This window comes from Dermacentor andersoni, chromosome 7 (genome assembly GCF_023375885.2).
Source record: "Dermacentor andersoni chromosome 7, qqDerAnde1_hic_scaffold, whole genome shotgun sequence".
NCBI lineage: Eukaryota > Metazoa > Arthropoda > Arachnida > Ixodida > Ixodidae > Dermacentor > Dermacentor andersoni.
In genome coordinates, this window is record NC_092820.1 from 175,311,763 (window position 1) to 175,330,485 (window position 18,723).

Consider the following 18,723-nt stretch of genomic DNA (forward strand, 5'->3'; position numbering starts at 1 on the left):
GAGATATCACTACGCGTAAAAGTCAGAACAAAACAGAGTGGTGAAATATTACTGGCTTATGCAGTGTGCAGAATCCAGGAATTCAGTCAAATGGCAGCATGCACTTCGCCTTAACACTTCCTACTCAATTGCTATTCCCATCAGTTTTAGTGCTATGATGTCAGCAGCAAATGCATGGTCATCTTCCGAATGGTGTCTTATGTTCAAGCTGTTCCTGTGTCCAACTGGTGCAAGCAGTCCCTTTTTTTTTAACATTTCTTCCTTCTTGCTTCAACCATTTTATAATTTCTTTGACATCGTTTTGTCGGCTCCTGGCCACTTCCTCCTTGACAAACCTCATTTTCAGTTTATTCTTATCTTGGGACTTGATTGCTGATGAAGCTCTTGTTCTTTCTGGTTATATTGCCAGAACGTCTTCCTTGAACCTGTGGAACATTCTGCTCTGCACTACTCTGCAGTTGCTATTAGTGCCGTACAGGTGGCACTTGCAAATGCATAGTGCACTCGCTTGGTGCTGGCTGGGATTGTATGGCAACTGTTCGACTGTTGCCATTACAATTCCAGCCAGCACCAACCAAGTGAACAGTATGTTATAGCTTAATGTGGCTTATGCAAATTCAGTAACTTTATTCACCTCTTGCACTGTAATTTTTCAGAACTTTATTTTGCTCATCAATTCAAGTAGGTATTCATTTTAGCATACTTGCTTCACTTGGCTGAAACTTTTGAATGTTAGACTATCATTCTTTAAGCAAAGAGCCGATTAAAAGTAATGTACAAAATCGCAATGATATGTGCACCATTGTTCAAATGCTTGCAATGTTGACAATGTGTGATGGGTCTTGTGCAACTGTGACAGTGTGCAGTTTCTTTTGTCGTGCAGGGCAGCCACTACTGAGTGAAGGTATGGATAACATTCCGAGCAGCTTCTCACAGCGAAATGGACTGGAGCCCCGGAAGGACGATTTCTGGGAGGCCCTCAGCTCCAACTATAACTACCTCATGAATGATGAGCTCATTGCCACGTGCAGGGTGAGACTTGCAAGCTGTATTCAATCATGAGACAGTGTACACCATCACTGTAAGCTGCCATGCATGTGGCAGGGCGTTCACACCACAATTGTTGAACGTGCACTGAATGTTGTATGAAACAAGATGCGACTTGGAACTGTGTGACTTGAGGGCCTTGAGTGATGCTGCTTTCAAAGTAAAGCTTCCTTTGCTTATCTCCCCAAAGTTCTATGTGCCGTCGTCTGTCATTCCAAGTAAAGTTCTCAATAAATAATAATAATAAATAAGTAGAAAAAAAAAACACACTCAGCAATGGGCTTCGAACCTAGTCCCCCACCACAGCTGCCCAATGCTCTATCCCAGGGTTCGTAAACCTGCTTGAAATCTTTGAAAACCCTTGAATTTGGAAAAATAGATTCAATGGCCCTCAAAAATTCTGGAAAATAAATTTGCTCCTTGAATCCCTTAAAAATTTGGGTTGGGGGTGACTGTTGAACATTCAAAATTGCAATGTTTGCATTGGAGCTATGCTACGTACCCTGTCTGTTGGGAAGGAACCTAGGTATTTTCAGAGTGTCGCTAAGCAATGCAATGTGACATGTCCTAAGCCACCAACAACAGGCTTCTTAAACTTGCCATTGCCATCATGGAGCCAGATGAAGCTAGTTGAAGTGACCATGCTGTACCCCTATTGTTGTTGTTTTGCTAGTTGGTTCACAACACAGCCATTGTGGCTCCATTTTCAAGTCCTAAGCTTTAGAAATGCCTGGCTCAAGCCAAGCACAACTAACCACCATGTTAGAAAGTGATTGACATCATTACGATTGCAAAGTCACCATTGAATAGCCACTTGAAGAGCTTGAAGCCTTAGAAAGTTAGATTCTGGAGTTTTACGTACGTGTCCAATACCATGGATGTTATTATGAGGTCTGCATGAAGGAGACCCCAAAATAAATTGGACCACCTGGGGTTCTTTATATGAAGCAAAAGGAAAGTACATGAGTGTTTTTGCACTTCACACTGACCAAGATTACGCCTGGGGTATGATCCGCAACCTCAAGCTCAGCATATTCATTATTTTTCAGTATGTGTCTGAATAAGGTTTTGCGCCCCCTGCTTGAGTTGTTGGCATTTGGCATCCTTGAAACCCTTCAATTCTTGTACTTTGAGTCGAATGTTCTGTATGAATCGAATGGATATTGCCAAGAAAGATGGAATAACACCCTTGCCAGCCGCCGTAAGTGTGTTAACAAGGCAAGCTAACACTTAAGATACCTTACACATGAGTTGCATCACATAGCAATAATTTACCTATAAAAATGAGGGGACACACACTTTTATAGCTGAATGTGAAGATAGAAATGTACTTCAGGATAACCCTTCTTGGACGAGTTGGTGTTTGCTTGACATAATCTGAGTAGCGCAGAAACTCGAAAATGAAAGATAACAGTGAGAGGAACAAGAAGAAAGGACAAGCACTTGTCTTCTATTTTCCTCTCATTCCTGTCACTGTTATCTTTCATTTTCAAGTTTTTGTGCTACTAAAATCATGTTATGAAGATAGAAGTTTACACGAAAAAGAAGCCCCTGCAGCCACGCCGTCGTTCATTGGCAGCCACATTTGCCAAATTCTAATTTCAGTTTGAGGGGGACTGCGGAGAAGAGGTCATATTTATAGGGAAGCTTTCTTTTTCGTTTCCGAAAGCTTCGGTGCTGTGATTGGTGGTTGCATTGTGTCATGTTTCAGGTATCATCACTAAGGCCAGTTGAGAGCTGCATTTTTCACTGAAATCCTCTTATTGTGATGCGACATTTGGTCGTTGTTGTTGAACAAAGCTTTGTTTACACCATTTTCCACAGTACATGGGATCTGCATGATTTTTATCATCATAACCATCGTTTATTGAACTTCTGAAAGGCCCTGAAAGGTGGATAACAAAAAAGAAGCAATGTAGGTGGATCATAAATGTAAATGGCTAAATGCAATGCTGCAAGAGAGAGGCTGACAAAACCAAAATACTAAGTTAGTCTATGAAGCATTCAATAAGCAGTATTATCTTGTATATACCGATTAATGAACTTATATGTGAAAACATGAATTTTATAACTGTTGGCATTCATAACGACTAACTGTCTTTATTTTAGAGACTAGTGTTTGTTTGAAATTATATATTGATGTTTGTTCCAGTACCAGATATAGAAAAGACTGGTCAAAGGCATTTTATTTCTTTTGGCGACATTATTCTAAGCACAAAATCTCAGGAAGCAAATATAATTTTCATTGCAAGCAATGCATCTATTTTCAAAACAAAAAGTTCATTGGGTACTCTTACTTGTGGCTACAACATGTATTACAAGCATAGTGAAAAAAACCTGGAGAATATTGTTTTCCGTGTCGTCCAAGCTCCAAAAGCTTTTCTGGTTGGCTGTGCTTATGTAACTTAAATAATGACGTAGTAATGTACGGTTTGAAGAATGGAAAATTATCTGCAAAAGTGGAAAACCCATTGTGATATACATATTTTTTTGGTGTATAAGTCATGTCTTTTTCCAAAAATGCTTATACCACAGTGTGTCTTATATATGCATAAAACCAAATGTGCTGCCGAGACCAGTATATGCTTATTTTGCAACAGATGCTGGCTCCAAGGGCTTGCCATGTAGGCTGCATGGCTACCACAGTGCAGAAATTGTGACCTCCATGATTCAGGCGCTGCCATGACTGGAGGCCATGCCTACTGATTTGCTCTTTTAATGTATTTCTTTATTTAAAGTACACGTTCAAACCTATGAGACTAACGCAATAAATAAGAAAAAGGCACCAAAACATTTCATTGCTTTGTTGTGGCAGTCGACATCATGACACCATTTGGTTATAATCATCATCATCATCAGTCGCATGCGCATGAGGTTTTAGCTAAGGCCCCTCTATCCAGGTGGATATGTATGGAGGGGCTTTATTCTCAGCAGTCCAGCAGTAGTCGCAATGCTACCGGTCGCCATTTCGCTTTTGAATGCATTTCATGCGTGACTATCGTTGTTCGTGTGTTTGGCCCAAGCATGCCATGCCACAGAGGCAACGTCAGCAGTGTGCTTCAAGGTGCTTACAATATTGCATAGGCTGCAGGGGTAATCAAGCGTTACTGTTGGCTGAAGGGACTGAACATTTTTATTTTATTTGTTTATTTATTTATTTTCAAATTCTGCAGCCCTCTTCAGGGTTATTGCAGGAGTGGGGTACAACAAATACAAGAAACAGACGATAATGTCATAGAACATAAATTGTACATTAATCTTATCACGCAAGGGCTTGCACAGTAGCTGACATTGCTAATATACTAATGGAACCGGGTTACTCGTTCCATCATTTCACAACTCTTCGGAAATAACTATGTTTGAAAATGTCAGTGCATGCAAAGAAAGGTTTTAGGTGGAGGTTGTGGCAACATGTATAGTTGGAAGAGCACTGGCATACGTGAGGTATTGTCAGAGGATATTCGACAAGACGAGTGAAATGCTGAATATAGTAGCTTCATGAAATCGGCATGCTGCCTGGTGCATAGAAAAGATAAATTGAAATAATGAGTTGCGGACGAAGGCAAGAAATCACGATCATAACAATGACAAAGGAAATGAACTTCCTTCCTTTGTGCAGATTTAATTTTGTTAATGTCACACACCTTATATGTGTTCTAGACTGTGGGGAGATACGGGGTTCTCTCCTCCGTACTCTTGGGACAAAGGAACGACAACACACAGTAGTGCAAACAGTCACAAGGGCATTTATTGCACCTTTCATGGATCAATGCCTGCTAGCCGAGTTCATATCCCCAAAACATGCCGATAGGCGCGCGACAAATCTAGAAGTCCGACTCACCGCGTCCTCGCGAGCGAATATGTTCGCTCCATGCTGGATCCCAACGCCTGGTCGTTCGCGTGTATAGTCACGCGAATCGTGGCGCGTTCCAAGGCGGCCACGCGAGGCGGTCTCGCAGATGCATCGGTCGCCGCGCGCTCGCGGGAGACGTCCTCCGCCGCGCGCCGACCCGCCGGGAAAGCGCAAGCGCCTGTCCCTCGGCGCCCGAGTAACCCCGCCGCGACGGTGGCGCCATCTCTCGCACCGCGCTTGTACCACGCCGCGGGCGCCAGGCCACGCGAGCCGTCCGGGAAAACAGCATATCAGGGGATGCGCTATGCGGGAAAAACATCAGGGGACGCGCGACAGTCGCGCATCCCCACATCCCCCCAACCTTAAATCACTTCTTATTCCGGCGAAACATGTGACACGGTCTAACATCAACACGTGCTTCGCGAACAAGGTGGTACATGCAACAGTGGCCGCGCCGGGGAAATGTCCACACGCTGTCCATAACATGCGAGCCGACTGTCCTTGGGGTACACCGCTGGCGTCCGCCGGTCACAGCAGTAGCTTTGCGACTCGACGGCACGATCCCAGGCCAAGATTCCGGAGACGACGACGCAGTAGTCGGTACGAGCAAGCGTCGCTCGCGCCGACGCGCCCAGCTGGCAAGAGCCGCCGTAGCTGTCGGTGACCGCTGGCTCCTTTGTCCGCCGCCGAGGGTTGTGAGCTGGATGCAGGAGGCCGCCGAAGTCGCTGCGCCGAACTGGCCACAGCATCACCAGCGCCCGGGGTGACTCGATCGTAGTCCAGGGCAGCAGCGCAGACGATGTGCAGGTGACAGCAAGCCAGGGGTGACTCCAATCACGCTGCGTAAACTCAACACACTCGGCAAACACTACAGTAGTGCAAGGGAGAGGAATTCTGCATGCGCATCGCCCACGTGGTACGATGTTCAACTCGGCTAGCAAAAGATCGGGCAGCTACTCAGATGCTAAGTTCACGTGAACGAAGCTCGCTTTCTTGAGTCGAACGAGTAATTTCAATTCGTGCGAGGCTAACTAGAATGAGGGAAGCAACTTGCAACACCTCAACGCCACGGTCCACCAGGTTGTGTCCCTCCACGTGCGACAGGCAGCTTCGTAAAGCCTTAGGCCTAAAGCGTCGCTACTCTGACAACAACCGGCATCCAAAAACAACACTCAAAATGAGCGCAAAACAGGCAGCCGCGAGGAGACGTTAGCTCTGTGAGGTGGTCCTACTCCGCTCGGTGCACACAGCATCCGAGTTGACGGCGCCCACCGTCCCAGACGGTGTCGGAGCGCCCGGTGCCAGACCGCAATACCAGTCAGCCCGTAGTGGCACCCGTGGCCCGCGGCCACCCGGCTCCCTGAGCCGCGACTTCATCCGAGTCAAAGAGATAGAAGAAGCTATTTACATAAGAAATTCGGACCACCCACGAGGCTTCCGTACTCACTCGCTTCAGGCTTGCCACTGCTCCGCGGGCGCTCAGCCTCGCTCTCCCAGGATGCAGACCACGTGGCTCTCGTACCGACGAATGTCATTAAAAAAAAAACACTTGCGAAAAGGCTTAGCATGTTGACATGTTCAAACACACTACAGCCTCCGTCGCCTCGCTCAAGAAAGCACGCCGCCGATGCTAGCGATCAAAATTCACGCTAGGCCTACGCTTCGGTTCAAACAAAGGTCTTGAACGAAGCAAAACTGTTAAATCTATCGTCCGATGCCCCAAGAGGTCCACGTTGGGCAGCCAGATGTGGGGAGATACGGGGTTCTCTCCTCCGTACTCTTGGGACAAAGGAACGACAACACACAGTAGTGCAAACAGTCACAAGGGCATTTATTGCACCTTTCATGGATCAATGCCTGCTAGCCGAGTTCATATCCCCAAAACATGCCGATAGGCGCGCGACAAATCTAGAAGTCCGACTCACCGCGTCCTCGCGAGCGAATATGTTCGCTCCATGCTGGATCCCAACGCCTGGTCGTTCGCGTGTATAGTCACGCGAATCGTGGCGCGTTCCAAGGCGGCCACGCGAGGCGGTCTCGCAGATGCATCGGTCGCCGCGCGCTCGCGGGAGACGTCCTCCGCCGCGCGCCGACCCGCCGGGAAAGCGCAAGCGCCTGTCCCTCGGCGCCCGAGTAACCCCGCCGCGACGGTGGCGCCATCTCTCGCACCGCGCTTGTACCACGCCGCGGGCGCCAGGCCACGCGAGCCGTCCGGGAAAACAGCATATCAGGGGATGCGCTATGCGGGAAAAACATCAGGGGACGCGCGACAGTCGCGCATCCCCACAAGACGCATGAAGCGTACTCTAATACAGGGCTTGTAAAGGTTTTATACATTGGCAGTTTAGTGTTTTTGGCGATTTAGATAACTCATCTTAAGTAACCTGTAATTTTCTTAGCACTTTAGATGTAATGTGATCAATATGCTGTGACTACTGCATGTTGTGTGGGAAGATAATTCCTAGGTAGGTGTACACCTGTGCCTAGGGAACTGTTGTGTTGTTTAATGTGTACACATGCTGTGAAGGAAAATGGCTGTTTGTAAGTGACACTACTTTGGTTTCTGAAAAGCTCATTCGCATCTGCCAATCCATACACCAGGTGCAAAAATATGGAGCGCCCCTAAGCTTCGCCTTTAAGAGTGGAATGCGATAGCATTCAAAGAACCCTGACTGCTTCTCATGCTTCCTGGCAACTACAGCTTATGTAACCGTAAAAATTTACCAGGAAACGCTGGCAGCAAACGCTATGCACGAAGTCAAGATTTTTGGTACAAATGCAGCCTCTTGCATGGGTTGGTCTCCTGCTATTGTTTCGCACTTTTAACATTTCAGTCTGAGAAGAGTGAACATAAAAGATATGTGCTGTCAGTGTTTTCATTTTTTCCATCACATTTGTTTGTTGGCTGCTGTTTGTAAAATTCCAAGGAATAACTTTGTAAAGAATTAAAGACAAGGTATGACCAACTTTGGTGGTAGAAGAGTGGTTGGGTATGTGTGATTCAGAATTTGGTAGGAAATTCTTTTTGCCGAAGCGACATACGATACTGGGTGCCAGACACAGGACGCTGACGTCTGATTTTCTGCAATATGGAGCCTTTAACGCTATTGCGTTAAAGTCTGATGAAGGAATCCTAAAGTAAGGTGTTATCACTAGGAGAAGAAATCACCTAACATAGGATGCAGTCATCCACATAAAGATGGATTTTGAATAATATTTCGGGCAAGGTCAACTATGGCTCTATGAGGTGCGGAGCCGGGTTCCGGCCCTGACCTGATGCTACAGGCCAACCTGGGTCGTGATACCACAATTTCCACCCGCGGTTAGAAACCACGGATGTGCCGACACGGAGGTCATCTATGAATATTAAAAATAACAAGGGTCCCAGAACAGAGTCCTGCCGAACAACTGATGTTGCATTTCAAGTCGAGGACAAAGTAAAATTACATGGAACGAACTGAGAGTTAGAGTTAAGAAACCTAGCTGTCCAATTGATCAGTTGAGGATCATTAAGATTATGTTTACTTTACTTAGCAACTTGTCATGCATAACGGTGTCAAAGACTTTAAAAAGTAGACAGTAAGGTTGAGAGTAAAGTAAACTCTAACTTATAGATAAGGCAGCATATGCATATAAGTGTGCTTGTGAACCAATAGATATCAGTTTGAAGATAGCACTCAAGTCTACATTTATATCCTTATGGGAATGGGAATTTCCTCACTGGCTGGCAAATACGAATTCAGCGACTTTGTCCTTGACAAGCTTGTTCAATGTGTCGAGGCATATAATGTCTGGCTAGCGGTGACCACTGGTTCCAGTCAGTTTGCATTAATAATGTTTCTGATCAAACTTTTCAGTTTATTTTGTTAAAAAGAACTTGTGAATTGCGGTGTGCAGGAGCTAGAAATGTAATTATGTTGTGTAACTCACAGCAATTGAGATTCGAAAACTTTCGTCCACAATGTCTGCATGCCCACGTTGCTGTAGTCAAGTGTGTGCAGCAAATGAAGCTTGGTTATGTTGGCGTTGGCAATGAAATGTACCGGGTTGTGAAAAAGCTTACCGGGCATTGTTTCGTGACTTGGTCTGTCATCTGTGCTTACAGCCTGTCGACCAAAACATTATTGGGTGAACATATGCCCACTCAAAGAGTTTTCATCTGAGCAATGGTCATGCTTAGAAAGAGAAACACTACATCAGTTTATCCTGATAGAGTATTCTTTCAGAACTTTATTTTCATTAATCATGCTCTGATAGGTTGTTTATTGAAACAAAAATTTAAAGTTGAATTGCCCTTTTTTAAGCTACCCTGGGAAACATTAGGGCCGATGTGTCAGCGTGGCTTCACAGGTTTCAAAGTATTTTTCTATATTTTTGCTATTGTGGCACAGTAAATTTTCTTGAGACTCTTCAAGATCTGTGGCGGCTTTAGAATGCAATCTAGTTCATCTTTGCCAATTAAAACATTAACTATTTCTGAGTACATGCCATCAAAATTCAAGATGCTGCTGCAGGCTGGTGCGAGAACTTGAATTTTTTAACTCGATAATGAGGCGTTTTTGATCTGTTGACAAGGCTGCCATGAACTTGCACGTTGGATATTATTTCGCTGCATGCAGCGGGTAGTCTCAAACTCACACAATAGACCACTTGCTAGCTTTGCTGCAGCTTTCGAAATCCCTCTTTTTATTTTTTTGTCTCTGTGAATGTGTGTGATGTCACACGAAGCACGATGACTGTTAGACACCACCCATCTGGCGCACGCCTGCACACCGTTCCAGATTGGGGGGTTGTTAATGCATCTCATCCATTCTGTCACTTGCACTTTGTCACTCCACAGCGCCTTAGTCAAATGCCAACCCCAAAAACCTACCCTAAGCACATTGCACAAAGAAGAAAAAAGTCAGACATTGCATCCTTCGTGGATGATTACCTACATTATTTCAATTAGCATTCAAATGGTAGTGCACATGTAATTTGTTGATGGGAAATTAGTCAAGAAATTATTGGTAGAGATTTTGTTGATTATGCCGTGGTCTCATACCCCGCTCTGATCACACACTGGGCCACCTTGATTTTGAGCACTCCAAGCCACCATACTGGCTACTGCGTGCGTGCTTGCTTTGCTCCCTGTGTCAAGACACGCTGCTATGCATGCGTGCCCAGCCAGTTCCATCTAGGGAACAGCTATGGGAGACTGTAGGCAAAGCTCTCCGGAAAGAACAAAGGACATTTATTATGCTGGATTTCTATGCAAAACAGATTTAACAGTACAATTGAATCGGAATATAATTGCTATACAGCAAGGCCAAATGGTTGCCAGTGGCCACTAATGGCGCAACGTGACAGAGAAAACAAGGAACTAGGAACCCAGTCTAGAACAGCCAACTACCCTTTGACCAGCATTTTCAGCAGAAGAAATACAAAGAGGAACAAAGAGAAGAACAGACGGGGCATGATTGGACTGCACTTCCTCAGGACATCAAGACGACTAAAGAGTGTGCACGCCCGTCGAAGCCTCTACTCAGACTGGCGGACAGAGGGGCTGCCACCAGCAAAGGATCACCTTACGACTCCTCGATGTGGCTCCCAGGCCCCACCCTGTGCGTGCGTAAGCAAGAGCCTGAATCCCGACAAAAACTCAGCCATTGGGGATAGCCCTGCCCCCCCATGGGAGGGATGACCCACAAGTGACAGTGTTTTATGACTCACTACCATCTTGTCTAGGCAGGGAGGCAAGGAACATGTAGTCCTCAAAAGTGCAATGGTGTCACGCGACTATTTCAAGCATTCTAAAGCCCACAATATTTTTGTTCTGTAGTTATGGAGTGTAAGGTGTCGGTTTTTCTCCCAGTGACCCAGACTGCCCACTATCAGCATAAAGCAGCCAGCAGTGAGTTATCTATTTGGGCACATATGGATGAAAACAACTTTATTGTAAATCCTGCGAAGTTTAATGACCCGGGCTCAGGTCTCCCATGAGGGGACTTTGAGGCCTTGCCTCGTCACCACCTTTCGGGCCCGCTGGACTGCCCACACACCCAATGGCCCATGTCTGCTTTGCAAAACAGCAGCCAGCACATACCTAGTGGTCCGAGCTAGTAGACAGTTTGAGTCACTGGGAAGAGCAGCATAAGAAGGCTAGATGAACGGACAGACAGACGGATGGGAAATGTTGCTGAAGTGGACTGAAAATGCGAATTGCATAATAGGAAATTAGTGAATGGGCTTAATATTGCAATCAGTGCTACCCCAGCAGACCAATAAGTTGAGGGGGAAAGTAAACGTGGGACTTTTTGTATCTCTTCGTAATTGGTGCTGTTCTCAAATTCCTTATGAAATAGTGTTTCTTGGGGAAAGGTATCTGAGGGCCCCTTTAAGCGAAGCCAGAAGTGAAGTTTTGTCATTTCTATTCCATGTGTTGCCTTGTTTGCTCTTCATTGCCCACTTGGCTGGGCTGTGCATGTTGCTTTGCTGGCATCATTCCTTGCTCAGCAGCAGCACAGTAACGAATTAGCAGTGTCTTGATGCCTGTTCTGTCTTCCTGTTTTATTAGGAGGCAAGTGGGGAACTGGACCTGGATGAAGAGGCACGAGTGTCGCCGCCGTGCGAGACCCTTTCGTTTGCCGAGTTTGTCCGCCAGTTCAACCTGCTGCATGACTGGTTACATCAGCTACAGTCATCGTTGCTTGACTCGGCCTCTGACCACAAGGCCGAGGTAGCTGAGGTGAGTGCAGCAGCTCTGCTGCACATTCACATGTAGTGTTGCTAACGCACATGCTCACTGCCACTTACGTGGGTTTTCCACAAGTCATCAACCTAAGACAGAATACTTCTTGTATTGTAGAATATTTCCTGCACCTTTATGAAGGAAGAGAAAGGGAATAGAATGGATGGAATGTAGTATTCCTTTTGTACTGTTCATTTCATACTCTTCCATAATAGCACAAGAAATAGTAAAGCTTCCTATTAGCCATATTTTTTGCACCTGTGTGCACTGGCATTGAACTTCTTTTTTATGTTGGTGGCAGCCTTCAAAAGTAATCCAAGAAAAGTTTGCTTACCTGTGGTGTGCACTTTGATTGTGGCAGACTCTGGTAGATGGTGATGTGTGCAGTTAAAAAGAAAATTTACAATTTTAAAACTGTCCCATTCTAGGTAGGGTAAACTGTAGCTGGAAACCAGCAGGATTTGAATATCATGAACTTGTTGAAGAAGGTGCACCCTCTTATTAAAAAAAGAAAGTTGGCTGCTTTATTTAACCAAGAATCGAAGTGCATCAAAGACAATATATATTGCTGGTAGGTCATTGACACGAAAGTCAAATAGACTCGAAGCTTCTGGAAACATAAACTGTAGGTCAGTTGATCCTTACAAAAAATCTCCATATGCACAAAGTCTTTGTAAGATGGGTCACCACAAGAGGTAGCTTATTCACCATCAAAAACATGTGGTGCACAGCGTCCAGAGACAACCTGCAGCTCCTGCCAATGTTATTGCACTGCATGTGACTGTTGGTGAAACATTTGTGCACTGTTTCTAGCTTGAAAGTAAATTGCATTTGGAATGATAGAGAAAAATATTTTTTCTTGAGTACCGACGAGTGCTCGGTCGATTCCATAAGAAGACATAGTGATGGCTATAGTTGCCTGTGACTCCAAGGGTGTGCTGCTTATGGTATTCCAGTAGAAAGGGCAGGCTTTCATCATAGGGCACTGGCCATTAAGTGACCTTCTAGAACTAGATCCCTATCTCGTTCCCCAGAAATTCAGGTCACACATGGCACCGATTCTCTGTTGTCTGTGACCATCTACAGCATTGACCCCGGCCATGTTAGGCAGTATCCAAGGGTCTATATCTGACCTGCAACATACTCGAAAATGAGGATGTTGATGCGTGTGATGCCTTGAGGCAATACAGTGGACTTCCATAGTTAGCCTTTGCTTAATTCGATTTTTTGGCAATCTCGACTGAAGGTCCTGGACAGCACCCATATATGTCTATGGGCATATACTTTTGTTATTTCGGTCCCAAAATTCTCAGGTAACAGAATGTTCTCGCATACCACGAAGCTGACGCACTGCTTTCTGTCCGAATTTAAAAGCACATTCAAGCGATAAGTTATTTTACAAGTTAAGTTAGGAGCAACAAGTCGCGTCATGTGTTCTTGGTGTTCCGGAGAATTGTGTGCATGTGTTGTAGGACGAGCTAGCTAAGGTGTTAATCTAGGCAGAGACCACAGCCTTGCTCGCGATTGTTGCGGAATCGTTCGATAAATGCAGAAGATCAAACGTGTTGTGGGGGACCGTGTGGAGGACGGCATGCACTGGTTCATCAAAGATGGCGACATAATGCTAGTCTAAGAATGATGGTGATAGACATTAAGTAAATAAATTTTCATTCTGTGAAGGCAAAGTTTTCTCGCTTCGTCTTTTCCTGATTGCCAGAACCGGAGGCGTGCTACATTTTTCTTTCCAAAAAATGGTGGCGCGCATTTGATTTCTACTTTGTCTAGGAGCTCAATGGTCATTTGTACATTAGTTCTCTGGTTTGAACCCATAAAAACTGGGCATGTGTTTGATTCGGGGGTGTTAGAATTGGTGCAAATATGGTCAAATGAATCAGCTGTGTGTTATGGCGTTTTTTCTCTCTTATTTAATTCGACTTGCTGTAAAATTTTTCGTCAGGCTCATCATGGTCAAATTAACGGAAGTCAATTATGCCAGTTGCTACCGAGCATCTGCTATGAGAGTGAGAAAGCTAGAAGTTACATGGACTACATGTCTTTGTGAAGTTGCGTCCACAACAACTGTGCCCAAACACATATGTGAAATGGATCCTAATGACAAAATAGCCTGACAAGTGCAGCATAATCCTTTCGACTGCTTGTCAAGTTCTTGTTCAGTGACGGGCATGAATTGTACATGTGAAACAACAGCCTCCCCTTCCTAGCCTACTTCTATCCCCTCTGTTTCCAGATGCTCGAAATTACAGGACAGAACCGCACCTTATCCAAGCATTTCTTATAAAGACACGTTTTCTCTCGCTCTACAAACACTTTGTGGCACATCTGCTGCATGCATGCAAGCTTCATCCTTCTTCAGGTTGAAGGGATGACTGTTAGCTTTGTCGGGGCATGTTCAAGAGTTATTCAGATGCCATTGTAATTCTCCGTAGGCATAATGGAAGGATCTTTTCAAGGTTGCTTGAAATTAGCTAAGGATATGAGTGCGCTAGAGACATACAAATTCCTTTATTCGCAGTACTAATTGAGTTGGTGAAATGAATATGTCTCTGGAACCTGGGCCTTTTCTTTTGTGTCGCTAGGCTGTTGCCTTGCACGAGAATTCAATGATGGTGATTAAATTTTTATCTATGTCACAAGAGTGGATGTTGCATTACTTCTAGGGGTGTGTAAATAGTCATTTTTAAGACGGAATTGCATACAAATCAAATAATGGCAGGAACAAATCAACCAAATCGAACATCAAATATGAATAGTTTTTGAATAGTTTTCAAATAATTAACAGCCGTTATTGCGATTTATGTAAAATGATGTTCACGTCCTGGTATTCTTAAAGTTAGCAAGTTTCTGTCATTACATAGTACGTTATTAAGTGTTGTTCATCAAAAGCACAAATTGAGCATTAGGAGAAAGCAGGCAGTTTCTTCACGTGCACAGGACTCTTCAGTAAGCACGAATGATCACTGTATTGTCTGTAAAGTACAGCTACCTATAGTTGAGTACAACTTTAGAAAAAAGGGGAGGCCCCGCCCAAATGACTGAAATGCGACAGCCGATTACCCCTGTGACTAAAATAGTCCTGCTCAAAAAAACTTGCTTGTGTAATTCTTGGAATAAATAAAGACTTCTGTATTTTGATGAATGGTTAGGTAGAGCTCTCGTGATTTGAATGCTACAGCACATTCCGGACCGCGAGAGAAAAATAACCCTGTGCCTTCTACAATGCTGCGCGTCTGAGCCATCCGGGTGTCAGGAGCCGTACTGATGTCATGAGCCGTTGGGCTCGCAACATTAGTCCAGAGTGCTCACCCATTGGTAGGCGCTCATCTGCATCCACCTTGGAGGAGTAAACACCCCTTTTTTGAAAAGTTGTACCCGACTATAAGTGACGTTGTGAAAGCCACATGTCAAATGCCTATAGGCCTATGTACCTTATTCTTTTGTGTTGCACCTTTTGGTGGTCCAGAATGGCATAAAACTATTCCAATCTGTTTTTATTCCAAATCTGCCATTAGCCCTCCATGATAAGTCAAAATGGCTTGGACCCAGCTCATATGGGTAACGTATACCTGGCTATCATCAAAGGCAAAGCTGCCCAATGAGGTTCAGTAACTGTAAAGTAGCCATGGCCATGATAACATAAGACTATTTCAATCTTAGAACGACAGAAAGCTGAGCTTGTTGGTAAGGATTTATTATGCAAAAAAGAAGTGAGGCATGCAGACAGGACACAAGAGTAGAGAAGTGGACAACACAAACGCCGTGTTGTCCACTTCTCTACTCTTGTGTCCTATCTGCACACCTCACCTCTTTTTTGCATAATGAATATTTCAATCTGTTTTGTTCCAAATCCGTCATTAGGCCTCCATGATAGGTCACAGGGCCAGAGCCATTTCAGCTGTATACAGTTAAACCTCGATATAACGAATTCCAATATAACGAAATTCTCGCTATAACGAAGTATTTAACTTTTCATAACCTCTTGTCCATAGAAAACCATGTATTTAAAACCTCAGTATAACAAAGAGTGTTTGTATGCAATTACAATATAACGAAATTTCACTGCCGCCGTAAAGAAATGCCAACACAATAGAAGGTTTTAGTTTAGGGGACGCAAACGGCTTGCATACGCAAGAACTAGGGGTGGCAGTATTGCGTATACGCAGACTGCTATGTCTACTTGCGTCCTTGGGTTGTTGGGGTTTGGGCAGCCGAAAACATCGCTGCCCCTAACAGGCCACATTACCCACGTGACTCTCGCGGTGTACAAGAACTTACGAGAAGTGAGACCAGACGAGACAAGCCGCCTGTTCTGCCACACAGACGGAGAACATGGCTGCACCGGTGAGGACGTGTGCACATGTGCATTTCACGGTCGACGCGTTAAAGAAGCTGGTCGCAGAACACACAGGCACGCTGTCGCCGCAACAGCGGCATGTCAAAATTTGCAGGAGGCTTTAAATAAACAGAACACAGACCAAAACGGATTATGCTGGACAAGACGCCTAACTGCAGTTTACCAAACGTATGTTTGGATTGCTTCGCCTTGGCCTCAGTTGTAACGTAGGCGTGTTGATAATCTAGTAAATCTTTTGCCTAGTGTCGACAGACGTCATTTTTATATATATTGACTCCTTTTAATAAAAATAGTTTAATGTACTTTACTTCATGTGCTCAATTTCATATCTTGAAGAAATGATAATGCAGCAACGATCAGACGCTGATAGCGCTGCGAGCGCATGCGACCTCAGTGTGGCTTGCGCTGCGTGCGACTATTTGTCGTACAAAAATCCCTCACGTGACCTGATCCTAGGTGCCTAGGGACAGCATCGTTTAGGGATTTTTGAGAAGGCGCGATGCTGGCGCCGAGCGACGCCGTGCTGTGGCGTGTTCGTCCTCGGCGTGATCGTTCTCTGGACTGCGCGTTGTTCAACATTGCTTATGTGATTGTACTTGCGTTGCTTGTAGGTTCTGTGTTACTTGGCGGAAAGCCGTGAGTAGTGGCAGTGCGGCTTTGGCCTCGGTGAGCTCTGACAGTACAGAATCTGCATTGTGTGACCCGTGCTTTCTTGAGAACCCGGCGGTGGTGACAATTGAAATATCGAAGTGGCCTAGTGCCTCGGCAGCGAAGTTCTGCGAACCGCGATGTGGCGTCGCCGCGTCCGACTTTGCTTAACGGACATCGAGGGATGTGCTGCTCGCTGCAAGTCATGTAAATGCAACTGCGTCGACCGCCCACTGTTCAACGCTGAATGTGTGTGTGGTGTGCTGTGCTTGAAACGAGTGGTGTAGCCGTGCAGCGGGGGTGGCGGAGGAGCAGAGTGGCTTAGGGGCTCCGTTTGCGCGTTCACAGACATGTGCTCCTGTCTTGGTCTCATTAGCGGCTGTCGTGGGATTGTTGTGTGCTAGCTCCTTGCCTAGTATGAAGTTTACGACGCTAACACACAGCATGTTCACGTTTTTCCGCGCTATATGTCGTTTGCATAACGGCCGAGTTGAAAACGAGACGTATGTCTGCGTTCTTTGCGTTTGTGTGTTGTAAATTACTTTCTATTGTGGAAGTTCTGGGAGTCTTATTACGCAAGGAGTGCGAACGTGAACATAAACAACTGTGTGTATAAAATTTTGAATTACCCATAATACCCTTTACGACTATTAAGCGGGCTAGACGGCTTGTGTGAATCAGCTACCGTATGTTGCGACGCTCTTCTGTGTGGTAGACTGATGCATGGTGCACGTTTATTTCTGTACTGTTGTAAAAACCATTTGTTTGTTCACTCAATACAAATGTACGGCTTCTTCGCCGCAGTACATTTTAGTTACGCGGTGAAGCATACTAAGAGTGGAAAGAGCACATAGGTTCACACTGTGCTCATGGCTAGAAAGGCAGCTTGTGCATTAGCGAAACTTCATTATCATTATATAAGGCCGAGAAGAAGTTTCTTGAGCATTGTGTATCATGATTGTGTGATTAGATACATGATTGTAAGTTTTCTCTGTGCGTATGCGTTGACTGACGGTATATATGTGCCTGCGTTATGCGAGTAAAGCAGTTGCGAGTGGCGCCCTGTCCCGTTCTCTTCTCTTGTGTGTGTGTGTGTGTCCGCTTATTCGTCGTTTTTATATTTTATAATGAAGCATCATGTCGCCATTTCGAACTTCTTTATTCTCCTCTTCTCTTCCCCCTCCCTCCGATATTCTTTGACTGCTTCTTCTCATTGGCATGTAAAATCCCAGAATTTAAATTGGTTTAACTTCTTTTTAGGCACACTTCACTCCCTCACCTTTTTTTCTTCATCTCTCCTGGGATGGTGTGTAAACATATTCGCTGTGGAAAATTGCTTCGATATAGCAGTTAGTTTTAAAGTTGTCTTGCTGACTTGCAGTTTTCGCGAAGCATTATGGTCCTTGTGTACAGATGCAGTGTTTGACAGTCCATTTCTTACGAGAACCAAGTCTCCTGTCTCCAGTGCTGTTAATGTTGTGTTTTGCTGCATTTGAAGAACAACTTCACACTGCGCTTTTTCCCACGCTAAAACACAGTGAAATCAGCTACGCAACGATTGTTCGGGCGTACAAGCAATATTTTCAGCTCACATTGGCAGGCTCGAGTTATGCAACCAAATTCTGCTTGCAATACGTCAAGTGGCTGCTTTTGCGTGCTTCGACTTGTGAGCGCCTGCGCTAAACCTCATTCCAAAACATGCAGTAGTTGGATCAATCAAAAGGCCATTTATTGCGCCTTTTTTACACCAATATAGCCAGCTGAATTACTACCAATTGAGCATGCCGATGGGTGCTGACAAATAGAGGAAGTCTGACTCACTGCAGCTGGATATAGAGTGAATATGTTCGCCCCTATGCTGGACAGCAACATCTAATCTTTCGCATAACAGTGGTGCATTTTAACAATCATGTTCGTTCATCCCGGTGCCCTGCTCCGAAACCTCTGACGAGACAATCCCACGAAGAGTGCTTACAGGTGGTGCGACAAGTCTGCATGCTCTGCTGACAAAGAGGGAGAGGGTACTCCCTTTTGCACCTGAGTAACCCTGCCGTTAGATGGCATTAGCAGCGC

The 18,723-nt window shown here is 45.1% G+C and overlaps 1 protein-coding gene across 4 annotated transcripts in view; it reads left to right on the plus strand.

The window, feature by feature from the left end:
* Positions 1–18,723, plus strand: part of LOC126532996 (uncharacterized) — a 671,944-nt gene that overhangs the window by 324,529 nt on the left and 328,692 nt on the right. For all 4 annotated transcript variants that reach the window (XM_055071672.2, XM_055071674.2, XM_050180179.3 and 1 more), the window contains 2 exons: positions 884–1,032; positions 11,457–11,627. In XM_055071672.2, coding sequence (XP_054927647.2) covers positions 884–1,032; positions 11,457–11,627 — 320 coding nt within the window. The remainder of the gene's footprint in view (positions 1–883; positions 1,033–11,456; positions 11,628–18,723) is intronic.